This window comes from Lagenorhynchus albirostris, chromosome 11, assembly GCF_949774975.1.
Source record: "Lagenorhynchus albirostris chromosome 11, mLagAlb1.1, whole genome shotgun sequence".
NCBI classification, from domain to species: Eukaryota; Metazoa; Chordata; class Mammalia; order Artiodactyla; family Delphinidae; genus Lagenorhynchus; species Lagenorhynchus albirostris.
Genome location: NC_083105.1, coordinates 5,048,718 through 5,070,905, shown reverse-complemented (window position 1 = coordinate 5,070,905; position 22,188 = coordinate 5,048,718). Strand labels below are relative to the sequence as shown.

At 51.2% G+C, this 22,188-nt stretch overlaps 1 protein-coding gene across 1 annotated transcript in view; it reads right to left on the bottom strand.

Moving 5' to 3' along the window:
• Positions 1-22,188, bottom strand: part of PHF21B (PHD finger protein 21B) — a 97,505-nt gene that overhangs the window by 11,019 nt on the left and 64,298 nt on the right. The window contains exons 3-6 of the mRNA XM_060164690.1: positions 14,872-14,964; positions 12,477-12,827; positions 10,018-10,158; positions 1,757-1,808 (exon numbers count right to left, since the gene is read on the bottom strand). Of these exons, the coding sequence (XP_060020673.1) occupies positions 1,757-1,808; positions 10,018-10,158; positions 12,477-12,827; positions 14,872-14,964 (637 nt within the window). The remainder of the gene's footprint in view (positions 1-1,756; positions 1,809-10,017; positions 10,159-12,476; positions 12,828-14,871; positions 14,965-22,188) is intronic.

Sequence of the window (22,188 nt, the reverse complement as noted above, 5' to 3'; positions counted from 1 at the left end):
ACTGTTTCAATATTATTCGTGTGTTTCCTGTAAGGCACCTCAGACCCTCTTTGGGAAAAGACAGGGTCCAAATAAGTAAGTATTTAGGGTATCATGGGTGAGAGGGAGGAGAGTTTTCACAATGAGGATGATTTATAAAAATAATAACATTCCCAAATGTATTCGCAGAGTGTTTTTATCTCAGTTGCCACGACACCCCTGAAAAGTCTGAAAATGTGGTTTTCCTCACGTTGTAGATGAAGAGACGGAGGTTCAGAGTGGGGAAGGAGCCTGCCCAAGGTCACCCAGCTGTAAGCAGCACGGCCAGGACTTGAACACGGGACTACTGACGTGGATGTGCAGGCCAGTCCCACGGCCCCAGGCTGCCTCCATGACCCCAAAGGCAGAGCATAAACAGCTCTCAAAGGCTACCAAGCACAGCTGGATTCCTTACACTCAAGTTCAAGCAGGAGTATTCAGACCTTCAGATGGAAAGCTCAGAGAACCCCTTCCGGCCCCGCACAGCAGAAGGAAGGAGGCCGCAAGCAGGGGCTGCTCAGATGAGACTTGCCCACTGGGGCCAGGTCAGTGGAGCCTGGGGGGCTGGGGGGCTGGGCCACACCCCCGTCCCTCTCCACCCAGATCTACACCCCAGCTGCCGCCAGAGAGCGAGTCAGACCCAGGGAATGCAAATGGAGGTGGCCGTGGAAAGGCCTGGACCCACCTCCTGGGCACGTTTGACTCAGTTGTGCACAGGAGGCCCGGGCGAGCTGTGTGGGCTCCCCAGGTCCCTTCCCTTCCCCAGGCTTCAGTTACTCACCTGCTGTGATGGAGAGAACCTCCACCTGAGATTAAAGCCTGTAAGTGCCTCGGGCACTGGGGGATTCAGTTCATTCCTTTCCTCGATTTTAAGGAGGAAAAGCAAGTGAAGTTTCCTTCCTAAATCCAGATTTACTTGGGGTGTAGGGATGTTTTCACTTTATAAAATATCTTTAGCGGTGAGGTCAGAATCGTGGAGAACACCCTGAGCTGGGAGTCAGGAGACCTGGATTCCAGCCTGGGCCTGATACTGACTGGCTGTGGGACCTCGAGCAAGAGAATCAACTTCTCTGGCCTCAGCTTCCCCACAAGTGCAACCAGAAGGTTGGTTTCCATGCTTTCCAGGCCCTTAGATTCTATGACGATGCACAGAGCTCGTTTGTGATTGAGCCCATCGGTAAAGTCAAACAGCACCTGTAGTGTTACACTGACCTGTCTGCTCAAATAATGTTCTGATTTCCACCGATGGGTTTGGGGGCAGACGGGACCCATGGACCAGTTCAACAGCAGGGGAGGTGGTGCTGGGCATTCCTCTTGGTTCTTTACAACAATCCCAGGAGGAAGGGTGGGTTGTTATCCCATTACACAGACAGAGAAACTGAGGCCCAGAGGAGCTGGGGGACTTGCCCAAGCCTGAGTAGTTAGTAACGGCCGAGCTGGGCACCTTGCTCTTATCACTTCACTGTGCTGCCTCCAACTTGGGGGCCGGGAATGCCCAAGGTCCCTTCAATAGACACAGTGGGTTTCGTGCACAGTCACAAGCTGGGAGAGCGGGCAGGCGCCCTGGTCTTCGTGATGACCACCTGGCACTTGGCACCAACCGCGCAGAAGGTGGGTCACACCCGGGCGCTGCCATCTGACCGGGAATCCGAGACCCACTGCTTCTGTCTGATGCCAATTCAGCAACCCCCCGCCCCATCCCGTGGGCCAGGCCCAGCTCGGCCACAAGGGTCCTCACCTTCCAGATGCTCCGTCGTCACCAGGCCCAGCGCTACCATGAAGGCGATTTTCTGAGGGAAGGAAACAGAGAAGGGTTAACGCAGCTTTTCTGTTTTGGGTTTCCTTAGTTTTCATTTCATGCTCTTTCTCCGTCCCAGGACCCCACCCAGGACCCCATATGACGTCAGTCATCCTGTCTCCTCAGCTCCTCTGGGCTGCGACGGTTTCTCAGACTGCCTTCTTTTGGATGACCTTGGCCGTCTGAGGAGGACTGACCAGGAATTTTGTAGGCAGACCCTTGTCTGGGATTTGCCTGGTGTTTTTCTCAGGATTAGACTGGGGTCCTGGGTTTTGCAGGGAGACCACAGAGGTGAAGGGCCCTCGTCCCATCCCCTCGGCGCGCTGCACGCGCCGTCAACATGGCCGATCACTGTGATGTTGACCTTGGTCACCTGGCTGAGGTGCGGTTGTCAGGCGTCTGCTCTGCAAAGTTCCTCTTTACCCCACCCACCGTCCACACTGTCACCTTTGGGAGGAGGTCACGACGCACGGCCCACATCTAGGGAGGTGGGGATTAGGTCCCACTGGTGCTTTTTTTTTTTGGCCATATAGACCATTAAAAAATTGTACATAGTAGAATTTATCAGTATTTTCCTTTGCAGTGTCTGGATTTTTGCATCTTAGCTAGAGACTCTGAGTTTAGAAAGCAAGTTGCTTACGTTTTATCTTAGTACCTAGAGTTTCACTTTTTCCATTTAAATTTTTGATCTATTTGGCATTCATCCCGTTGTATACGGTATATATGGATTCATTTTATTCCACGTGGCCACTCGTTTTTTCCAATACCATTGATTGAAAATTCCATCTCTCCGCTTTTCACTGATTTGAGGAGTGAATCACACACACACACACACACACACACACACACACACACACACACACACACACACACACACACACACACACACGGCCCTCTATTCCGTTCCTTAAATCTTCCCATCTGTTCATAAGCTACCACCTCACTTGTAGTTCTCAAGGCTTTACAGTAATCTGACGGCATTAGAATCCCGTCCCTGTTTTTTCCTGTTCTGAGCTTCCTCGGCTCTACTTGTTTATTTTTTCATGAGAAATTTAGAAACCATCTTCGGTAGTTCTGAGAACGAGGGAATCGGTTGGTATATTTCCGGGGATGATACTAAAATTATAAATTAACTTAGGACATAATGACAACCTAATAATATTACATTTTCCTCTCCAAAACCACAAGGGGCTTCTGTTCTTTGTCTTCAGGAGTTTCAAACTTTTCCTCAAACAGGTATCGATCATCGTGTTTATTCCTTGGCATTTCATCCTTCTGTTGCGATCGCAAATGCAGTTCTCTAGAAAGCTGCTAACAGGTTGCTGTGCGTTTCTCTAAAGACTACTGACGTTTGTAAGTTACCACACCGGCCGCCACGCTGAATTCTCTCATTGTCTGCAGCAGTTTTCCCGGTGAGAGTCTCCTGGGTTTTCTACAGCATCTCACATAGCGACTGTTTACTCCTTCTTTCCAGTTACTTCAATGCTGTTGAAAATAGTTTGCCTCAATCTGTCACCTTTAAATCATATTCTTCGATCCACTGACAGTTCCAACTCCACAAACGCGACAATCTGAGAGCTCACTCCTCCTCTCTCCCTTCTCTCCCTCGCTCTCTGCTCACTTAGGTGAGTCTTACACGTTTTTACGTGTCATCTCGTACACGTAATATTTACATTCTGTGCCAACACCCTTATCCTGTTCCTTTTACTCCGCAGTTAAATATGCACGACGCTCAACCAGCGTTGGTGCCAAGCTTTCCCAAGCGTCTCGTGGTCGATGGGGGTTGAGTTTCTAGTAGTTTCTCACGAATGGCTCATGGGAGCATTTCCTGAGTTCTTGGCAGATTTAGAACCTTTAGTCTGTGGCCTTTCAACGTGAAGGCCATCTTGGCTGCACCTAAGAGCCTTGGGTCCCCTTCTCTCTCCCTGCTCTCCTGTGTTCTGGACTGAATGTTGCCATGGAAAAGTCAGAAGCCGGCCCAGTTGTTCTCCCTCTAAAGCAACTTGATTGCTTTTGCCTGGATGCCTACGGATCCTCTCGTTTCCATTAAAAGTCAGTGACTGGGCTTCCCCGGTGGCGCGGTGGTTGAGAGTCCGCCTGCCGATGCCAGGGGACATGGGTTCGTGCCCCGGTCCGGGAAGATCCCACATGCCACGGAGCGGCTGGGCCCGTGAGACATGGCCGCTGAGCCTGCGCGTCCAGAGCCTGTGCTCCGCAGCGGGAGAGGCCACAACAGTGAGAGGCCCGCGTACCGCAAAAAAAAAAAAAAGTCAATGACTTTACTGGCCTGTGACCCAATGTTAACCCAGCACACACTTCCCCTGGAACCTAGTGTGTCCTTGCAGTATAGAAATTAAAGTCTCCTTTTATTTCGATAAATTTTCTTGAATTACTTTTTAATTAAAGTTTTTTAAAATTATTATTATTATTTGGGCTGCTTTGGGTCTTGGTTGCTGCGTGCGGGCTTTCTAGTTGCGGCGAGCAGGGGCTACTCTTCCTGCAGTGCGCAGGCTTCTCACCGCGGTGGCTTCTCTTGTTGCGGAGCACGGACTCTAGGCGCATGGGCTTCAGTAGTTGTGGCACATGGGCTCAGTAGTTGTGGCGCACGGGCTTAGTTGCTCAGTGGCATGTGGGATCTTCCCGGACCAGGGCTCGAACCCACATCCCCTGCACTGGCAGGCGGATTCTCAACCACTGTGCCACCGGGGAAGCCCCTTGAATTGCCTTTTAAAAACAGTGAAGCAACACCACACTGTGAAAACTCAGGCCCGTCAGATTCAGTCCTGGAAGACGTGTGCTCACGTCAACACAAGACTACGAAAGACGACTGAGGTGGCCGCAGACCTGCTCAAACAGGGGTTCTGAGGTCCAGCAGGTCTTCAGCCAGTCGATGCCAGTGCAGGCTGCAGTTTGGTGCCACCTGGTTGCAGTGTCACTTCTCGGGTCCTGTGGCTGAATGGACAGTGGCCTCTAGGAATCTGCCAGTCCTGGCACCCCCTTCATTGGCCTGAACTGGGAAGGCTGGGCTGGGCCAATACTAGCGGAGCCCATGCTCTGCCTCCTGGTTCCCCACTTGGCCTTCCCTTCCCTCCAGCCCTTCCTCCGCAGAACACAACTTCAGCCCACCATCACCGACATAACAGGAGCAAACCGCCTACCATGTTATAGCCAAATTCATATCGCAAGGAACCGTGGGAAAGTTTTACTGTAGCTCTTCTGCCCCGTCATCCCGGTTTTCTTCTTTAAAGCCTCCAATTATCCACCTGTTGTATCTTCTTTGCTTGTCTTCTCTAGGTACCACTTCCTAATATTTAAAAATCCATTCTTTCTTTTTTGTTTTGTATACTTCTCTCACTCCTGCCTACTGGGTCTTCCTCTGTCTTCTGCTGTGACTATGGTGCCCTGTGCTCCCCCAGTTATGTAGTTATGTGATGGTCTTCCTATTTTTTCCTGAAAATTTCCAGCTCACGTTTCCCTCTCTCCAGTACTTCGGCCTAAATGGCCATCTCTTCCCTCAGCCCTTGTCTTTCAGCACTGCAGCTTCCTTCTTAGTAGTGATTACTGTATTGATTTCTTTCTTTTAATTCATAGTAGAATACTGGACTTTGGGGGTAGTGTTTTTTATTTATGGTAAAAATTGCTTCTCTTTCTCATATTTCTCCTTACGGTGGCTTTGTACTGACTTCACTCTTCAAATACGGTGCCTCAGTGGGATTCTGTTTTATCACGCCTCCTTGCTGCCCAACAAGGTCAAGGAGGGTCTGTGGCACCTTCTCTGCTCCCGGAGGCCTTACGGAGGTTCTCTTTCCATATCCCTTTGTGTGGTCCCAGCCCTGTCTACCCTAAGTGCGGCTCACAGACACTGCCTGTCCTTTTGCACTTGAATGCAGACTTGTGATCCTCAGCACGGATGAGTCGTTCTGCAACCTGCAGCTCCCTGGCTGTCAGCAAGGCCCCGCCCACACCACTCAGTTCTGCTGCTTCATATATATATGTGAATATATAATTTATACATATATAATTTTATATATAAAATTACATATATATAATTTTTTATGCTTCTTTGCATCTCTGTGCTATCTCTGTGGTACCATATTCCAAAGCACTAATTACCTCTGTTCATCCTGTCTAGTAATTTTTTTTTATCTCAATCACCGTGTTTTTCATTACCAGATGTTCAAATAATTTTTGTAACTGTCTGATGTTTTATTTTCATGATTTTTTGGCTTCATTATTCCTTATTTATTTCAAGTGAATGTTATTCCTTTATTTTTAACTTCTTTGAGTATCCTAAACATATTTAAAAGTCACTGCTACGAATATGCCACAAAATTAGCTTCATCTTGAATAAATTCATGTTCCAAAAGTTGATTTGATTGATTGTCCTTCTTAGCATTAGATCGCATCATGTGCTTTACAATTCTGTCCGCAGACTCACCTTGGGCACTGCTTCTTTTCTTCTCTGTTTTCTGTTTCATTTTCTCTCCCTACTGCTTACCCTCGCCTTATAGCAAGTTTGCAGTCACCCTGGCCTTGCCCAGCCCAGGGGTGGCCCCAGGCACAGGCTGGCTCCTGGACTAGCAGGGAAGCCTGGTTCTGCTCCTCTCTTGCCAGAAGAATTCAGGGGACCCACTGCCCCTTGGGAGCCGCCTGGTCACCCTCATCTGATTCTGAACCTGGGGGCCATGGTCTGGGGCATCTGTCGTGCTCACTGCCTGTGTTTCTGGGACACAGCGATGCACAGTCACATCTTTACTACTGGCTCTTCCTGCATGCTGTCTGTTGTTGCTGAGGGTTTGCAGCAGAGAGGTATGGTTCAAGCGAGAACTCAAAGCCATACTAATGGGGGCTGTGCTCCGATGGCTTTCAAGAAAGGGGGTGACCAATACAAAATTGAGGAGACCCTGCCATTTTTGATGACGTGGATGAAACTTGAAGGCATTACGCTGAAAGAAATAAGGCAACCAGAGAAACACAAATGCTCTATGATTTCACCTATACATGGAATCTTAAAAAAAGTCAACTCTTGGCAACAGAGAACAAATTGGTGGTTGCCAGTGACAGGGGGTGGAGCTTGGGGGAAATGGGTGAAGGTAAGTCAAAAGCTACAAATTTCCAGCTATATGATAATAAGTACCGTACAGCACTGGACTGAAGTTAACAATACTGTCTTGTAAATTTGAAAGTTGCTAGGAGAGTAGATTTTAAAAGTGCTCATCACACAAAAAATAAATAACCATGTGAGGTGATGGGTATGTTAACTACAATTACCCTGGTGATCATTTTGCAATATATACATATATCAAATCATTATGTTACACACCTTGAACTTATACCATGTAATATGCCAATTGCATCTCAATAAATTCTAAATGGAAGAATTTTTTTGAAAAGAAGACGGGTGACCTGGTTATTTCTGAATTGCAGAAAGATCCTTCTAGCTGCAGGGAAGAACCCATCTAGGGGCTGGGAGCCTGGGCAGGGCCGGGGCAGGAACCGGGGCTGTGGCAGCAGGGATGGCGTGGAAGGAGGGAGCATCTGTGTGCACGGGTCTTGCCCAGAGAGGCGGCCGGGGCTGGCGTGTGGCAGGGCTGGAACAGGGCTGGAACTCCTGCTCTGGCTGTCATTCCACAGGGCACGTGCTAATCTGAGGGTGACCAGCTTGGACAGATGCTGCCCGAGGCCAGAATAATGAGTAGCACAGAAAAGGCCAGGCTCTGTCCTAAAGAAGGCAGAGGACTTGGGACAGGAAGGAGACTATGGGGCCTGGGGCAGGAGTCTGGAGCCCTGGTTCTGTCTGGGTCGAGTGGCGGACACGCTGGCCTCTCTCAGCCCGCCTCCTCGTTTGTACGATGAACACTGTAACTCCTGCCCCACCTGCTTCGCAGAGCTGCTGGGAGGATGCAGGAGAAAAGGGGAGGAAGCACAGTTAGCTACGAAGGCTCACTCGGCAGGGAGGTGGGCTCACTGCGCGGGTCCCTTCGATGTCTCGGGTGGGCACTGTCATCTCATCTCATCTCACAGGCGCCTGCGGGCTCAGAGGTGCTGTGCGTGTGGGATGTATGGACACTGGGACCTCGACAGCCGCTACCCCAGAAGCCACCGTACAGCTGAGCCTTACAAACAAACGTCAGTGTCTCTTTACCCCAAATCCACGCCCCACCCCAGGACCCCTGAGCCTGCGCCTGGCTCAGCTGGTGACGTTTCTGGGGCAGCTGCTGCTCTGGCCTCAAGTGCTCCTGACTTAGATCCTTCATGAACAGGTTCAAAGGCCGCCACGAAACCCGTGTCTGTGCAGCACGACCGCTCCCAGCCCTCTTCTGAAAGCAACTTTAATAAGGATTTTTACACCAGGACGTATTGTAATTGCAAGTTCTATTTAAGTCATTACACGTATTTACACTAATTATGTAATTAGCTGTAATTATACTAATTGTATAAATGCACAATAATTGACTAAGATATACTTTGAAAGAATAAAGAGAATGTACCCAGAAAACCTTCCCAAAAATTAAGGGTGCAGCAAACCTCATGGGAGGACAGAAGGGTGCTCATGGGAGCCTGAGCTGCGAGCTGGCCCCAGGCCTCACCCCGCACACGGTAGGAGCTCATACATTGCCACCAAATGGAATGGGTTGTCTCTCTTGAGACAAAACTGGGCCTGAAGCCACAGAGGAGACTGGCTCCATCTCAGCCTCGGTGAGTGGTCGACTCTATGAATTCCCAGCAGGCTTTCTAGACATGTCAAAGGACGATAGCCAAGTCACTCTCCTGCTCAAAGATACTCCATGGCTCCCCACTACCCAAGGAATCAAGTCCCACCTGAGCAGTGTGCATCGGGTCTTCCAGAACTGGGCTCCGATGTCCATCTGTAACCCCACGTCTAGACATTCTCAGGCACACGTGCTACCCACGGTCCAAACAGACCAGCTGACTTTCCTGGGAGTGCTGAGTCCTTTCCCTTCTGCCCCGGCAGTGCCCTCCCCCTGCCTCTTGCTCTTTTACTGAAACCCTACCTGTTCCCCTGGTCCCTTCGATTGTGCCCCTCCCTTGCAAGGCCTTCTGCAGTCCTTCCAGATGGAAACACGGCTCTCTCCCTCTCCCTGGGTCTCCCACAGCTCAGAATCTGTAACTCTCTGATGACACCTGACAATTTTTTAACCCAAGTTCAAGTCCTAGTGGCCGTGCCTGTGTCTGCCAGTAGGAGTGAGTTTCCCTAGAGCCGGGACAAACTACATCTGCCCCGTCTCAGTGTCCCCACCCTCAGCCCAGAGCCTGGCCTGCAGCAAAGGCTAAGACATGATTGACAAATAAATGAATGGATGAATGACTTCTTTGGATGACAGCACTTTGATAAAAAGAATCAGAAGGAACGGGAGGAGCCCAGAGGGATCTCTTCTGCCTGCTGGGGATGGGTGGTCTGGGAAGGCTGCCTGGAGGAGATGGTTTCTGAAGGGAATCTTTTAAGATAAAGCAGTCAATAGGGAGAGAAATGGGGGCTAAGCAGGGGCAGTCACATGGAGAAAGGCCCAGGGGGTGGTGATCTGGGCCCAGGACGGCTGAGGATGCAAGCAGGAACACAAGGATGTCGCTTGCTGTGACCAAAAATCCCACAAAGAGCTGACGTTTAAGGCCTTCAGGGTCCTGCCGTGCCACCTTCAGACATTCAGTGAACAGTGGGGTGGAGGGAGGAGCAGGGCTGCTTTAGGGCCACATGTGCCAAGAGCAGCGCTGTCCCCTGGACGGAGGGTCCTGAGGACAGGGGGACGGGTGGGGACAGCGGGGGCTTGGGGTGGTGGGTCACAGCCAGCAGTGCCCAGGCACTGTTCTGGGGCCTCGGCAGACACTGACTCACGAGATCCTCCCAAAGACGCCGCCAGGAAGGCAGACTCATCCGTGCCGTCCTCACAGCTGAGGAAACGGACGCGATCTGCTCCCCACCCCCGCGCACCCCGCCACACCTGCGCTGCGATGCAAATCCAGGCGGTCTGGTCTACGGCTGGTGCTAACCACTGCCCCACGCTGCCGCTTAGCCAGCAAATCCCGGACACACAACGGCTGAGACCTCAGCTCACTGGGCCAGTGCTGCCTGGAGCTCCCACGGCCCAGGGCGGCTGTGCTCTGGGCTTGTCGGGGTGAGGCCCGTCCCCACTCCCTGGGCAGCCGTGTCCTACAGCGGCCCCCAGACCACAGCCACCCACCTCGGGGTTCTCCTGGCTCGGGGGCCGGTCTTCCTTCTTCTTTTTGGTGGCCTGAGCTCCCTGAGATGGCTCCTCTGTGGGCGGCCGCGACTCCGCCGTGCTCTCGGGCTGCGTCTGCACTTGAGGCTGAATGATGATGACCTGGGGACGGGGCAGAGGGGTGAGGGGGGAACGGGAGGGCCCAGGGAGGGCAGGCCCACAGAGCCCAGGGCCAGGTGTGTCCGCCCCAGACGGGCACGGGGCCTCGAACGGCGGTATCACAGAGGAACGAGGAGGCTTGCACCCACCTCTCCAGTCCACGGGGTGCCTGCACCCTAAGGAGAGTCTGCACGAGAAACGGTCCTGGTTTAGGAACCAGAAGGCCTGGGTCCAATCCTGTGCTACTGGCTCCCGGCTGTGTGGCCTCGGGGAGGTCACTTCACATCTCTGAGCCTCAGCTTCCTTATCAGTAACACCTTCGCAATACCTACTTCCAGGCAGGCTGTGAAGATTCAGGCGGAAGGAACACTCAAGGCAGGTTGGTTTCTTTCTCCCCAGTTCACATGCAGGAAAACTGAGGCTGAGAGGGCTCAGAACTGCTCCCTGCCTGAGCTCATCAGGTTAGGTAGCAGAGGGGCTGGGACCCTTCCCGGGTCTGTCTGGCTGCCTGCCCTGCTCCCCCCTCCCCAGGCCACTGTTTCCGAGGTGCTCAAACCTGGCCTGGGGGTTCGGGCAGGTGGGAGAAAGGAGGTCCCGTTTTGCTCACTCTGAGGGGTCCTGCCAATCCTGGGGGGATGGAGAGGGGGAGGGGAGTCTAGACCCCACTCAGCATCAGGCAGAGCAGCCCCGATCCAGCGGTCCTCATGGGGCTCAGGGCTCATTGGTTGGGGTGAGGTGCCTGGAGCTGAGAAGTCTGAGATTGACTTCTGCTGCCCGGCCTCTCCCTAGGCCACAATCGCCTTCACCTGTGAATCATCTAGCTTATTTATGTTTTTGGACATTGAACTGGGAAAGAATCGTTATCTTTTTCATGGATCTAGGTGAAAGAATCTACCAGGAGCAGCCCTGGGTCTGGCCTCAACCAGGAGTGACTCGAACTGTTTTTCCCTCCTAAGAACACATAGTGACTTGTGAATTGTTTCCTCGGATACTTGCAGCAGACTTTTTTTTTTTCTTTTTCTGTGACTTGTGAATTTGAACCTCTTACACATGAAGAGAAAATGCATCCCATTTTTCTGCTGGCTTAAGGGAAAGGACTTTGTTCTTCTTTGTAACATAATTTTGAAATCCCAGAATTCTCTGGATGGAAAAAAATGCTCCCTTTTTATATCCATGGGAAGAAAACAGTAAGATCCCCCCAGAAAAAGGGGCAAAGAATACCCTCAGATGAGTCACATGGAAGGAGACAGGATTCTTGAAAAGTACTGGGAAACCTTCAAGTTCAATACTAACCAAAGGAATTCCGCTTTCAATGACCAGCATCTGTCTGCATCAACTAAAGGAGCAAAAAGCATTTAAAAATGACAACACTGGATGCTAGCGAGGTTGCAGTGAAACAAGCACACTCAACCAACAAACGTCTGCTAAGCTCCCCCTCTGGACCAGGTCCCATCCTGGGGTGCGCGTTTCCTCACTGGAACTTGCCATCCGACCCTGGCTGGCGATAACTCTTTAGGCTTGGAGAATCCTTGGGGATACTGTCCATAAGTGGGAGAGCTCAAAAACATACCCAGAAATGTACTGAGTGCAATAACATACGGCTGCAGGAAAGTGGCTGACGCTAGGGCTGGGAAATAGGGGACACGGGCCATAAGCAAGAGAGGGGCAGCCTGGTGGACCCCTGAATTGGAAACAGAGGAAAAGAGACCAAAGAGAGGAAATGGAACCTCCTATGCAGCCCCAAACACCTCACACATCATCAAGGAGCTCAGACGGGAACAGGAAGAGGATTTTAGTTTTAGTTTTAAATCTTGGCAACAAATCATAGATATTCCGTTCAGGCACCCGGGGTCCAAAAAGTCCTTGACTATCTCCCTCCATTGGCAGAGACTCTTCCAGTGGTCCACTTGGCCACACGTTTTATTAATTAATTATTCCAACAAGTGAAGTAATTCATCCATCGACCAATCATTCTTTTCCTACTGGTATTAATTCATTCAGCCACACAGTCTTTTGTCCACATATTCATTCCCTTGTACCCCCATTATTCCCACGCCAATTCACTCATTCATCCACACCCTCATTCACACACCGTTCATTCTACCACTGACTCATTCATTCATTTGTACACGCCCCACCCCCACCCCCCATTTATGCACTGATTCATTCACTTATTGTTCATTCCCACGCTGTTCATTCAGTCCTCTGTTCACACTCCATCCATTCCTTTGGCCACCTAATCGTTCCGCCATCCGGTCATTCATACTGCCCGGGCCCCCTTCACCTGGCCCCTTGGGGAGCCTGCCCGCGGGCGCCCTCACCTGGTTGTCGGCACTGATGAGGAGGGGCTGGACTTTGACGCTGTCGCTGACCACGGACACGGCGGTGCTGGGGGCCATGGCGGTGGCATTGCTGGGGGCGGTGGAGATGAGGGCGTAGGCCACCCCGGCACTGCTCAGAGGAGAGGTGACGGTGGCAGGCTCGGCGAGGGCTCGGGGCTGGCTGCCGGGCGTTGGCACATGGCTCACGGTGTTGTTGGCAGTGGGGAGGGCTGGGCTGGGGTTCTTGATACTGACCACGGTGGCCTTCTGGAAGGTTGGGGGCTGCTTGGGTGGCCGGTCCCGGCCCGGGGTGACGGGGAGGCTGTCTGGAATCAGAGTCTTTGGCCTAACCTGGGGAGGGAGGGACAGTGGCACGGTCAGACAGACACACAGACGGGGTGATGACAGCCATGGCAGATGACAGGGGCACAGACATGACCTGGTCAGGGACTCCCACGTTAGAGGTGAGGAGACGGCAGCGGAGAAACCATGGACCTGCCAAGGCTGCCCGGGTCCTGGGCGTGCACTGACTGGCCTGGGGGCTCTGGTCGCGGGTGTGTGCGTGTGTGTGTGTGTGTGTGTGCACGCGCGCATATATTGGGGCAGAGGGAGAGGTGGCCCTTGGACTTTTACAGTTGAGGGATGTACGTGGGAGTGAAAACTCCTAGGAAGACAGCACTGGCCTTGAGCAGAAGCCTTTCCTTGGAGCCCCAGTCCTGACCCTCCCTTGCTCAAAAGCCTTCCGTAGCTCCCCACGGCCATTAAGTCACGGACAGGTAAAGCGCAGCTCCATTACTCCACATCCAAGGCCCCCAGAAGGCCTCTGCTGACGTCTCCAGAGCTATGCCTGCTCCCACTTCCCCTTCCAGTGCCTCCAGGCCTGCGGTTCTGGTCTCCCCACTGCCACCTGCCTCCTTTTCTCACCCCCGTGTCCACATGCTCCAGTATCCTTCTGGGGTGCTTGTCCCCTGAGGCCTGCCTCCACCTTGGACTACCAAGACTTCCTACCCTCGGAGCCCTGCTTCTAGCACCATCTCCTCCAGGAAGCCCTCCCTGACCCCCAGGCAGGCTATGAGCCTCCTCGAGGCTCCCATAGCCCCCGTGACTCCTTCTGACTCAGGCCAATCACTCTGGGTTCAAATCGTCTGGCTCCTTGTCTGTCCCCCTCCTGGAATCTGAGCCTCTTGGGGACAGGATCCTGTCTGATTCAGCACAGGTGGGCATTCAGCGAGGCTGCCACAAGGACCAGCGGGCCCAGGGCGGCCGCCGCTCACTGTCCTCGAGCTGGGGGCATCGGCCCAGGCCTGCGGCCCCAGGACAGGCAGGAGCCGTTGTCGCCTGTGCAGCCGGCAGCCCCTCGCAGCTCAGCAGCAGGTGCCCCGCAAAGCTGCGTACTGGGCGGTACCCAGCAGGCTTCTGCTCCAGACCAGGCCCGGCTACAAAGGCTTTGTGCCCCGATTCAGTCCTCACGGCCGCCAGGGAGGCACTGGCACCACCCTCTCTGCAGACGAGGAGACGCAGCCCAGGTGACTTGCCCAAAGTGCAGGGCCCAGCGGGGGACCCCGGCTGGAACCCAGGCCCAAGGCCTGGCGTCTGCACGGTCTCCTGAAATGCACCCTTTTGTCCAGAGCTTCTAACACTTTTTTGACTGTGACCCATATTCAAAGATCTCCATTAGGACTTCCCTGGTGGCGCAGTGGTTAAGAATCTGCCTGCTATGCAGGGGACACGGGTTCGAGCCTTGGACTGGGAAGACCCCACGTGCTGCGGAGCAACTAAGCCCGTGCACCACAACTACTGAGTCTGTGCTCTAGAGCCTGCGAGCCACAACTACTGAGCCTGCGAGCCACAACTACTGAGCCCACGTGCCACAACTACTGAGCCTGCATGCCTAGAGCCCGTGCTCCGCAACAAGAGAAGCCACTGCAACAAGAAGCCCGCGCACCGCAACGCAGAGCAGCTCCCGTTCATCACAGCTAGAGAAAGCCCGCGTGCAGCAACGAAGACCCAATGCAGCCAAAAATAATCAATCAATCAGTCAATAAATTTATATTAAAAAAATCTCCATTACGTCGTGATCCAGTCCAGAAACAAATTGTTCACAAAAAAATGCTTATGACGCATCTTGGTATTTTCTGCTGTCTTCTAGTCCAGCCTAGTTTATTCCATTAAAAAAAAATCCTGGTCATGACCCACTAAATTGATTTCTCAATTCCTCACTGTGTGAAAAACTGGGTCTCGTCCAAACATCTCCTCTGAAGGGCAGGCAGAGGAGGCAGGAGAGGAAAGGGACTCCCACGACGTCACACCCAGCTCAGGGCTCACCTAAACCTCACTGCTGAGGGGCTGTGGACAGACAGACAGACAGCCCGGGGCCCACCCGCAGGCTGCTTACCTGAGGTAGCACTGCCGCTCCTTGCCCGGCCAACCTCTGCAAGGAGCTCACCTGAGGACCTGTGACAGGCACTGCAGTGATGGTTCCCAAAGCCTGGAAGACAAGAGGAGGGCAGCACTGAGACAGGACACGGCACCGGGACTCACGCGACCCCACCCGGCCAGCACCCGGCGACTCTCCCCAGCCTGGCGGCGCAGGGGTGCCTTGGAGACAGCGAACTCTGCTCTGCTCTCCTCTCTCTTAATGGTAAGCTTTTTTTTTTTTTTTTTTTTTTTTGCGGTACGCGGGCCTCTCACTGTTGTGGCCTCTCCCGTCGCAGAGCACAGGCTCTGGACGCGCAGGCTCAGTGGCCATGGCTCATGGGCCCAGCCGCTCCGCGGCATGTGGGATCCTCCCGGACTGGGGCACAAACCCGTGTCCCCTGCATCGGCAGGCGGACTCTCAACCACTGTGCCACCAGGGAAGCCCTAATGGTAAGCTCTTAAATCACAAAAGTAGTATGTAACATGCAAGAAATTTTGGAAACCAGAAAAAGAAAGAGAATGACATCCCCAGAAAACTATCACTGTCTCACATTAGCTTCCTTTTAAGTACGTTTTCTCTATAGCTGTACATGGAATTCTGTAACCTGTTTGTTTTTTTTCTTATTGATTCCCTGCAAACATTTTTTGTTATTTTATTTGACCTATGAACATACAAACATGCAAAGTGAAAAGGAGGAAGGAAGGGGCAGAAAGAAAATGAAGGAAGGAGAGAGTCTGAGAGACAGAGAAGAGGGAGAGAGAATAGAGCAGGGAAGACAGAGAAGGGAGAATAAGGAGTTTATTAGATTTATAAATATCACCTTAAGCACACACAGCTCAATCTGCCTATAGTTGTGACCTCAGTAATCCTGTCAAATTTCAGGACAGGTTATTTAGTAAACATGATGTATATCTTGACAAAATAAAGGAGGCTACTAATAAGAACCAGCGAAGGTTAATTAAGAAAAAAAATCATGCTAAACTTGGAGCTTCCTTCCTTCCCAGTTTCCCTGGACTTGTCTTTTCTCATTTCCCCAGAGTGGAATCCACTCTCATTTTACCCAAAGACCCAGCACCACTCACACCAAACAGAATGTGATGTGTAACCTGTTTTTCTACTTGTACTTAAGGACACATGTAAGGTTTCCTGAAGTTGTTACAATCTCCATAAATCACCCTTTAATGGTTATAGAGTCTTTCATTCAGCAGACATCAATGCTATTTCCTCAGCCAATCCCATCCTCCTAGGAATTTGGGTTTTATTCCCATCCTTTTCTGATTAATAAACAGTGGTGCAATATACATCTCGATGGATAAAGCCATTTCCACGTCACAAAGTGTTTCTGTAGCACAGGGTCTGAAAACAGGAATCAATGGGTAGGGATTTTATTTATTTAATTAGTTAGTTATTTAGTCTGCATTGGGTCTTTGCTGCTGCACGCGGCCTTTTTTCTAGTTGCAGTGAGCAGGGGCTTCTCAATGCGGTGGCTTCTCTTGTTGCGGAGCACGGGCTCTGGGCGTGTGGGCCTCAGTAGTTGCAGCACGTGGGCTCAGTAGTTTCAGCTCACAGGCTCTAGGGTGCACAGGCTTCAGTAGTTGTGGCACTTGGGCTCAGTAGTTGTGGCTCACGGGCTCTAGAGCACAGGCTTAGTAGTTGTGGCACATGGGCTTAGCTGCTCCACAGCATGTGGGATCTTCCCAGACCAGGGATTGAACCCGTGTCCCCTGCACTGGCAGGCAGATTCTTAACCACTGCACCTCCAGGGAAGTCCATCAATGGGTAGAAATTTTAAAAGGTAGGACTATTTTGGGCCCTTGATATATGTCCCCACTGTGCTAACTCAGGAGGGGCCATGACCAGGGCTCACCCCAACACACCCTCAAATCTCAGCCTCCGGGTCAGGGCTCTTTCCAATGCATGATGGGATGGCCACATCTGCAGCAGGGTGGACATTCAGGGTGTGGAGATGGGAGATGACACACTCCCAGGGACTCCAGGCCCACACAAATACAGAGGATGTGTTTTGGGGTGCCCGTTTGCCTAAGGTCCCTTTTCTAGGAATCAACACTACCTACAGCTGATGAAGGGGAGGTTCCACATGGCCACGTTTGTACCCCATGAGCCTGCCTGATGGGGAGAGGCATCTCTCACTTGGGGCCAGCCAAACCAGAGAGGTTCTCTCTTGAACTCAGAAGCCAAAATTCTTAACGAAGTGTCAGCAAGTCAACCCCAGCAATAATATGAAGGATAATACATCTTGAATAAGTTGAACTCATCCCAGGAATGCAAGGCTGCATCACCATGTGAAAATCAGTCAGAAAAAAATGATATGGTTATCTCAATGTATGCAGAGAAAGCATTGAACAAAATTCAACATCCATTCATGATAAAAAATTTCAGCAAACTAGGAAGAGAAAGTAACTTCTTAACCTGATAAAAGGCATCTATAAAAAATGAACAGCTACCATCATACTTAATGATGAATGTTTTTCCACGGAGATCAGGGATGAGGTAGGGATGTTCTCTTACCACTCCTGTTCCCATTGGACTAGAAGTCCTAGCCAGTGCAATAAGGTAAGAAAAAGAAATAAAAGGCCTTCAGATTAGGAAGAAGAAATAAAACTGTCTCTGCAGATGGCAGTAGCAACTATGGAGAAAATCTGACAGAATGTACAAAAAAAGGTTGTTAGAACTAATAATTGAGCTTACTGAGGTTGTAGGATACAAGTTCAACATACAAAAAGCAACTGTATTTCTATATACTAGCACGAACACTTAGAAATTTAAAAAATGTTTACATGCCATTTGCAACAGCATCAAGAAATGAGGAACACTTAGGGATACATACGACAATAGCTGTATAAGAGCTATACACTGAGAACTTTCGAACACTGATGAGAGGAATTTTAAAAATACCTGCATAAAGAGAGAGACATACCATAACCACGGATCAGAGACCAGTGTTATTAAGATGTAAATGCTCCCCAAATCGACCTATGGCTTCAATACAGCCTCCATCAAAATTCACCCCAAAAAGGGTAGAAAATGACAAGGTCCTTTTTAAATGCATGTGGAAATGCAAAGGACCCAGAATAGCCAAAACAACTTGAAACAAACAAAAAACAACATCAAACAAACAAAGTGAAGGACTTATATTTCCCAACTTTAAGACCTATTATAAAGCTATAGTAATCGAGACAGTGTGGTATAGGTGTTAAGTTATGCAAATAATAGATCAATGGAACTGAAGAGAGTCCAAAAATAGACTCAAACATATATGGTCAATTGATTTTTCAGCAAAGGCTGCAAACTCCATTAACATAGTGGAGAAAGGACAATAGTTTCACAAATGGTGTTGGAACAAGTAGATACTCGTATGTTAAAAACAAACGAGACGTAACTAATCCATACGTCTCACAGATTTTTAAAAAACCCAAATGGATCAGAGACCTAAATGTAAAGCCTAAAACTGTAAAATTTCTAGGAGAAAACACAGGAGAAAGTCTTTGGGGCTGCGGGTTAGGCACAGTGTCTTGGATACAACACCAAAAGCATGATCCATATAAGGACAAATTAATACACTAGACTTCGAAAAATTAAAAACTCCTGAGCTGGAGAGACAGTGTTAAAAGAATGAAAAAACGAGCCACAGACTGGGAAAAAAACATGTGCAAATTACCTATCTGATAAAAGACTTGTATCCAGAATGTATAAAACAACTGTCAAAACCCAATAACTGGAAAACAAACAACCCAATTAAAAACTGATTTGAACAGAACACATCACTAAAAAAGATATGCTGATGACAAATAAGCAAATGAAGAGCTACTAAACATCATTCGTTAGGGAAATGCGAATTAAACCACAGTAAGACACCACTATGCACCCATTCAGACGGCTACAATAAAACAGGCTGACCGAGTCCAGAGCTGGTGAGGTGCACGCACTACTCTTGGGAACGTAAAGCAGTGCAATCGCACTGGAACAGTCCGACAGTTTCGTAGAAAGTGAAACATACATTTACTGCTATGGACTGAGTGCTGATGTCCGTCCCCCCAGAACGTGTATGTTGAAACGCTAATCCCCAGTGTGATGCTTTTGGAGACGGAGCCTCTGCGGGTGATCAGGTCATGAGGGTGGGGTCCTCACGATGGGATTAGTGCCTTCATCAGGACAAACCTAAGAGGGCTTGCTTCCCCTCTCTCTCTGCCACGTGAGGACACAGCAAGGAGTCTGCCATGGTTTAAATGTTTGTGTCCCCCTAAAATTCGCTTGTTGGGATCCTCACTCTCAATGTGATGGTGTTAGAAGGCAGGGCCTTTGGGAGGTGCTTAAGCCAGGAGGGGGGAATCCTGATGATACGAATGGGACTCGTGCCTATAAAAAAGGCTGCAGAGACTTTTCTTTTTTAAATGTTGAGCCTTCTTTTAATTTATTTATTTTTATTTTTGGCTGTGTTGGGTCTTCGTCTCTGTGCGAGGGCTTTCTCTAGTTGTGGCAAGCGGGGGCCACTCTTCATCGCGGTGCGCGGGCCTCTCACTGTCGTGGCCTCTCTTGTTGCGGAGCACAGGCTCCAGACGCGCAGGCTCAGTAGTTGTGGCCCACGGGCCCAGTTGCTCCGCGGCATGTGGGATCTTCCCAGACCAGGGCTCGGACCTGTGTCCCCTGCATTAGCAGGCAGATTCTCAACCACTGCGCCACCAGGGAAGCCCTGCAGAGACTCTTAGCTCCTTCCCCCAGGCAAGAATACACCAAGAAGTCTGCAGCCGGAAAGAGAGCCCTCATCTGACCATGCTGGCAACCCTGATCTCCAACTTCTGGCCTCCAGAACTGTGAGCAATAAACTTCTGTTTACAGTAACCACCCGGTCTGTGGTATTTTGTTACAGCAGCCCGAATGGGCAAAGACAGCATCCATCTGCAAATCAGGAAGAGGGTCTGCACTGCAAACCAAATCAGCCAGCACCTTGATCCTGGACCTCCCAGCTTCCAGAACTGTGAGAAATGAATGTCTGTTGTTGAAGCCCCGCCCCACCCCCAGCGGGTGGTATTTTGATATAGCAGTCCCAGCTAAAACATTCTACCCCTAGGCGTTACCCAAGAGACATGAAAGCACACGCCCACACAGAGGCTTGTTCCAGAGCAGTTCGCAGCACCTCTGCTTGCGATCGCCCCAACTGGAAACAGCCCAGATGTTCATCAACAGGTCCACAGATGAACAAACTGTGGCAAATCCGCCCAATGGACTATGACTCAGAAATAAGAAAGGAATAAGCAATTGATACACACAACGGGGATGAATCTCAAAGTAATCTTGCTGAATGGAGCAGGACAAAAAAAAGGACTTATTATTGTATGATGCCAGTTATATGAAATTCCAGAAAATGCAAACTCATCTAAAGGGATCAGAGGTTGTGTGGAGATGAGGGGATCGGAGGAAGGGATCAAAGACACAGCGAAATTTTTGAGGGTCAAGGGTGTGTTTACTATCTTGATTCCGGTGATGGTTTCACAGGTGTAGACCTATGTCAAACATCTTGCACACCCCTACTTCCCCCCTTGTAGCTCTCTGTCCCTGGAATGAGCGTCGTCCTTCTCCAAATGACACAGCAGAGCCCCACAACCCACAGAGCTGCTTCTCCGGATTATGATGGGGTGGCTCCTCCCTCCTCTGGAATTTTCCACCTGCCCTAAAGTGGGCGAAGCTCTGAGGCTCCCGTCCTTCCGGCCAGCTGCTTGCCTCTGCATGAAGCCAAATTATCCACATTTAACTGGAAAGTCCCTGTGGACATTTGCCGGAACAGAGCTTAAATGCAATGCAGCGAGCACCCAAACAGACGCGGTCACTTTAAGAGGAAGCGTCTCAATCCACAGCGCCGCTTCCAGTCGCTCTCCAGCACCGCTTGGGAGCCCTGCCCAATGCCCGCCTTCTGCAAAGGGATGCGCGTAGAAGGCTGTGCCCTCTCCCTCCCCTGGACCTGCGGTCTCATCGGCATCACAACCCCTGGGCCCCGGCCCAGACCTGGGCAGGTGAGAGGCAGGCACGAAGGGAGCACCATTTGACTGACAAGCTTCCAGACGATTCCATCAACCTGGGGACCACAGGATGAGAGGAAGCTGGCCTGTCCGTCCAGCAGGTTCTGTGATGAAAGGCCCACACGGGCACTTCCCTCCATCAGTGAGCGGAGCTGTGTGGTCCCCTGGGTGCAGGGGTTCCTGCGCGGGTGACGGGTAGCCAGAAGATTCCAGGGCCCCGGGAACACAAGGGCAAATCCATGCCCAACACCTACAGGAGCCAGGGAACAGGCACAAAGCTGCTTTCCCTGGGGACTCCCTTCTGGCTAAGATGCCCAGTCAAGCCCTCCAGACGAGGGGTGTGTGCCGTCTGTGTGGTTTTCCAGTCCGTGTGTCTCTGCACGGAAAGGCGTGAGGGTTGCTGTGTGTCCGTTTCCGGGTGTGTTTTCGTACCAGCTACTCCATTCTCCGGCATCCACGTGGGCGCCTGTGTCCTGTGTGTTTCCATATGGATTCTTCTCTGGGTACCTCTTTTGCTCTGGTCCGTGTGTCTTGCGGATGCCACCGTCTGTGGTTCTAAGCCTTCACTGCAGGTCGGCGCTCAGTCCTCTCTCCTGACTTGGGACACGGGGGACATCTCTACACACCTTAGAAATTTGCAATCAGGGAGGAGGAGGGAGGGGACCACGAGAGGGAGGGGTGGGTGGAGGCTCCTGGGGGGGCAGAGCCCCCGAGGTCAGAGTGGGTAGGGGGGGAAGATAGGGGGAGCTTCACTTTGACCTCGTTCTCAAATACTCAGTTACCAAGAAAGAAACAGGACCCGCCACGGGGGAAATACCGAACGCCTGCGGGATGTTCACAGCACAAAGGTGGTTCACTTGCTGACTCCATGAACTAAAATAGTGCCTGACTCCAACCCGACGGCTGGCATTTATACTACTGCCAGGGACGCGGGGTGGCCGACGGCTCTTTAAGGAGCACCTTACCGTGTGTGGGGCGCCCTCTGTGCCACAGCAGCAGGAGGAACACGGAAGAACGGATGACTCCCTGGGTCAAAGGCCGAAGTCCCAGGCTTTGGGGAGGAGTTTGCTACAAAGAGGCTGCTGAGCAGGGTCCCTCCGCCGCCCCGCTTCTGGGAACCGTGGGTTCCTTCCGGGAACACCAAAGCCCCCCTCCAGCCCCTGTCCATCCATCCTGTGATCGCCGTCTATTTGCTTCTCTTCGCTCCAAGGCTTACCCCAGAGCGCGTTTTTCCACATCCTTATAAACCTTTAATTAA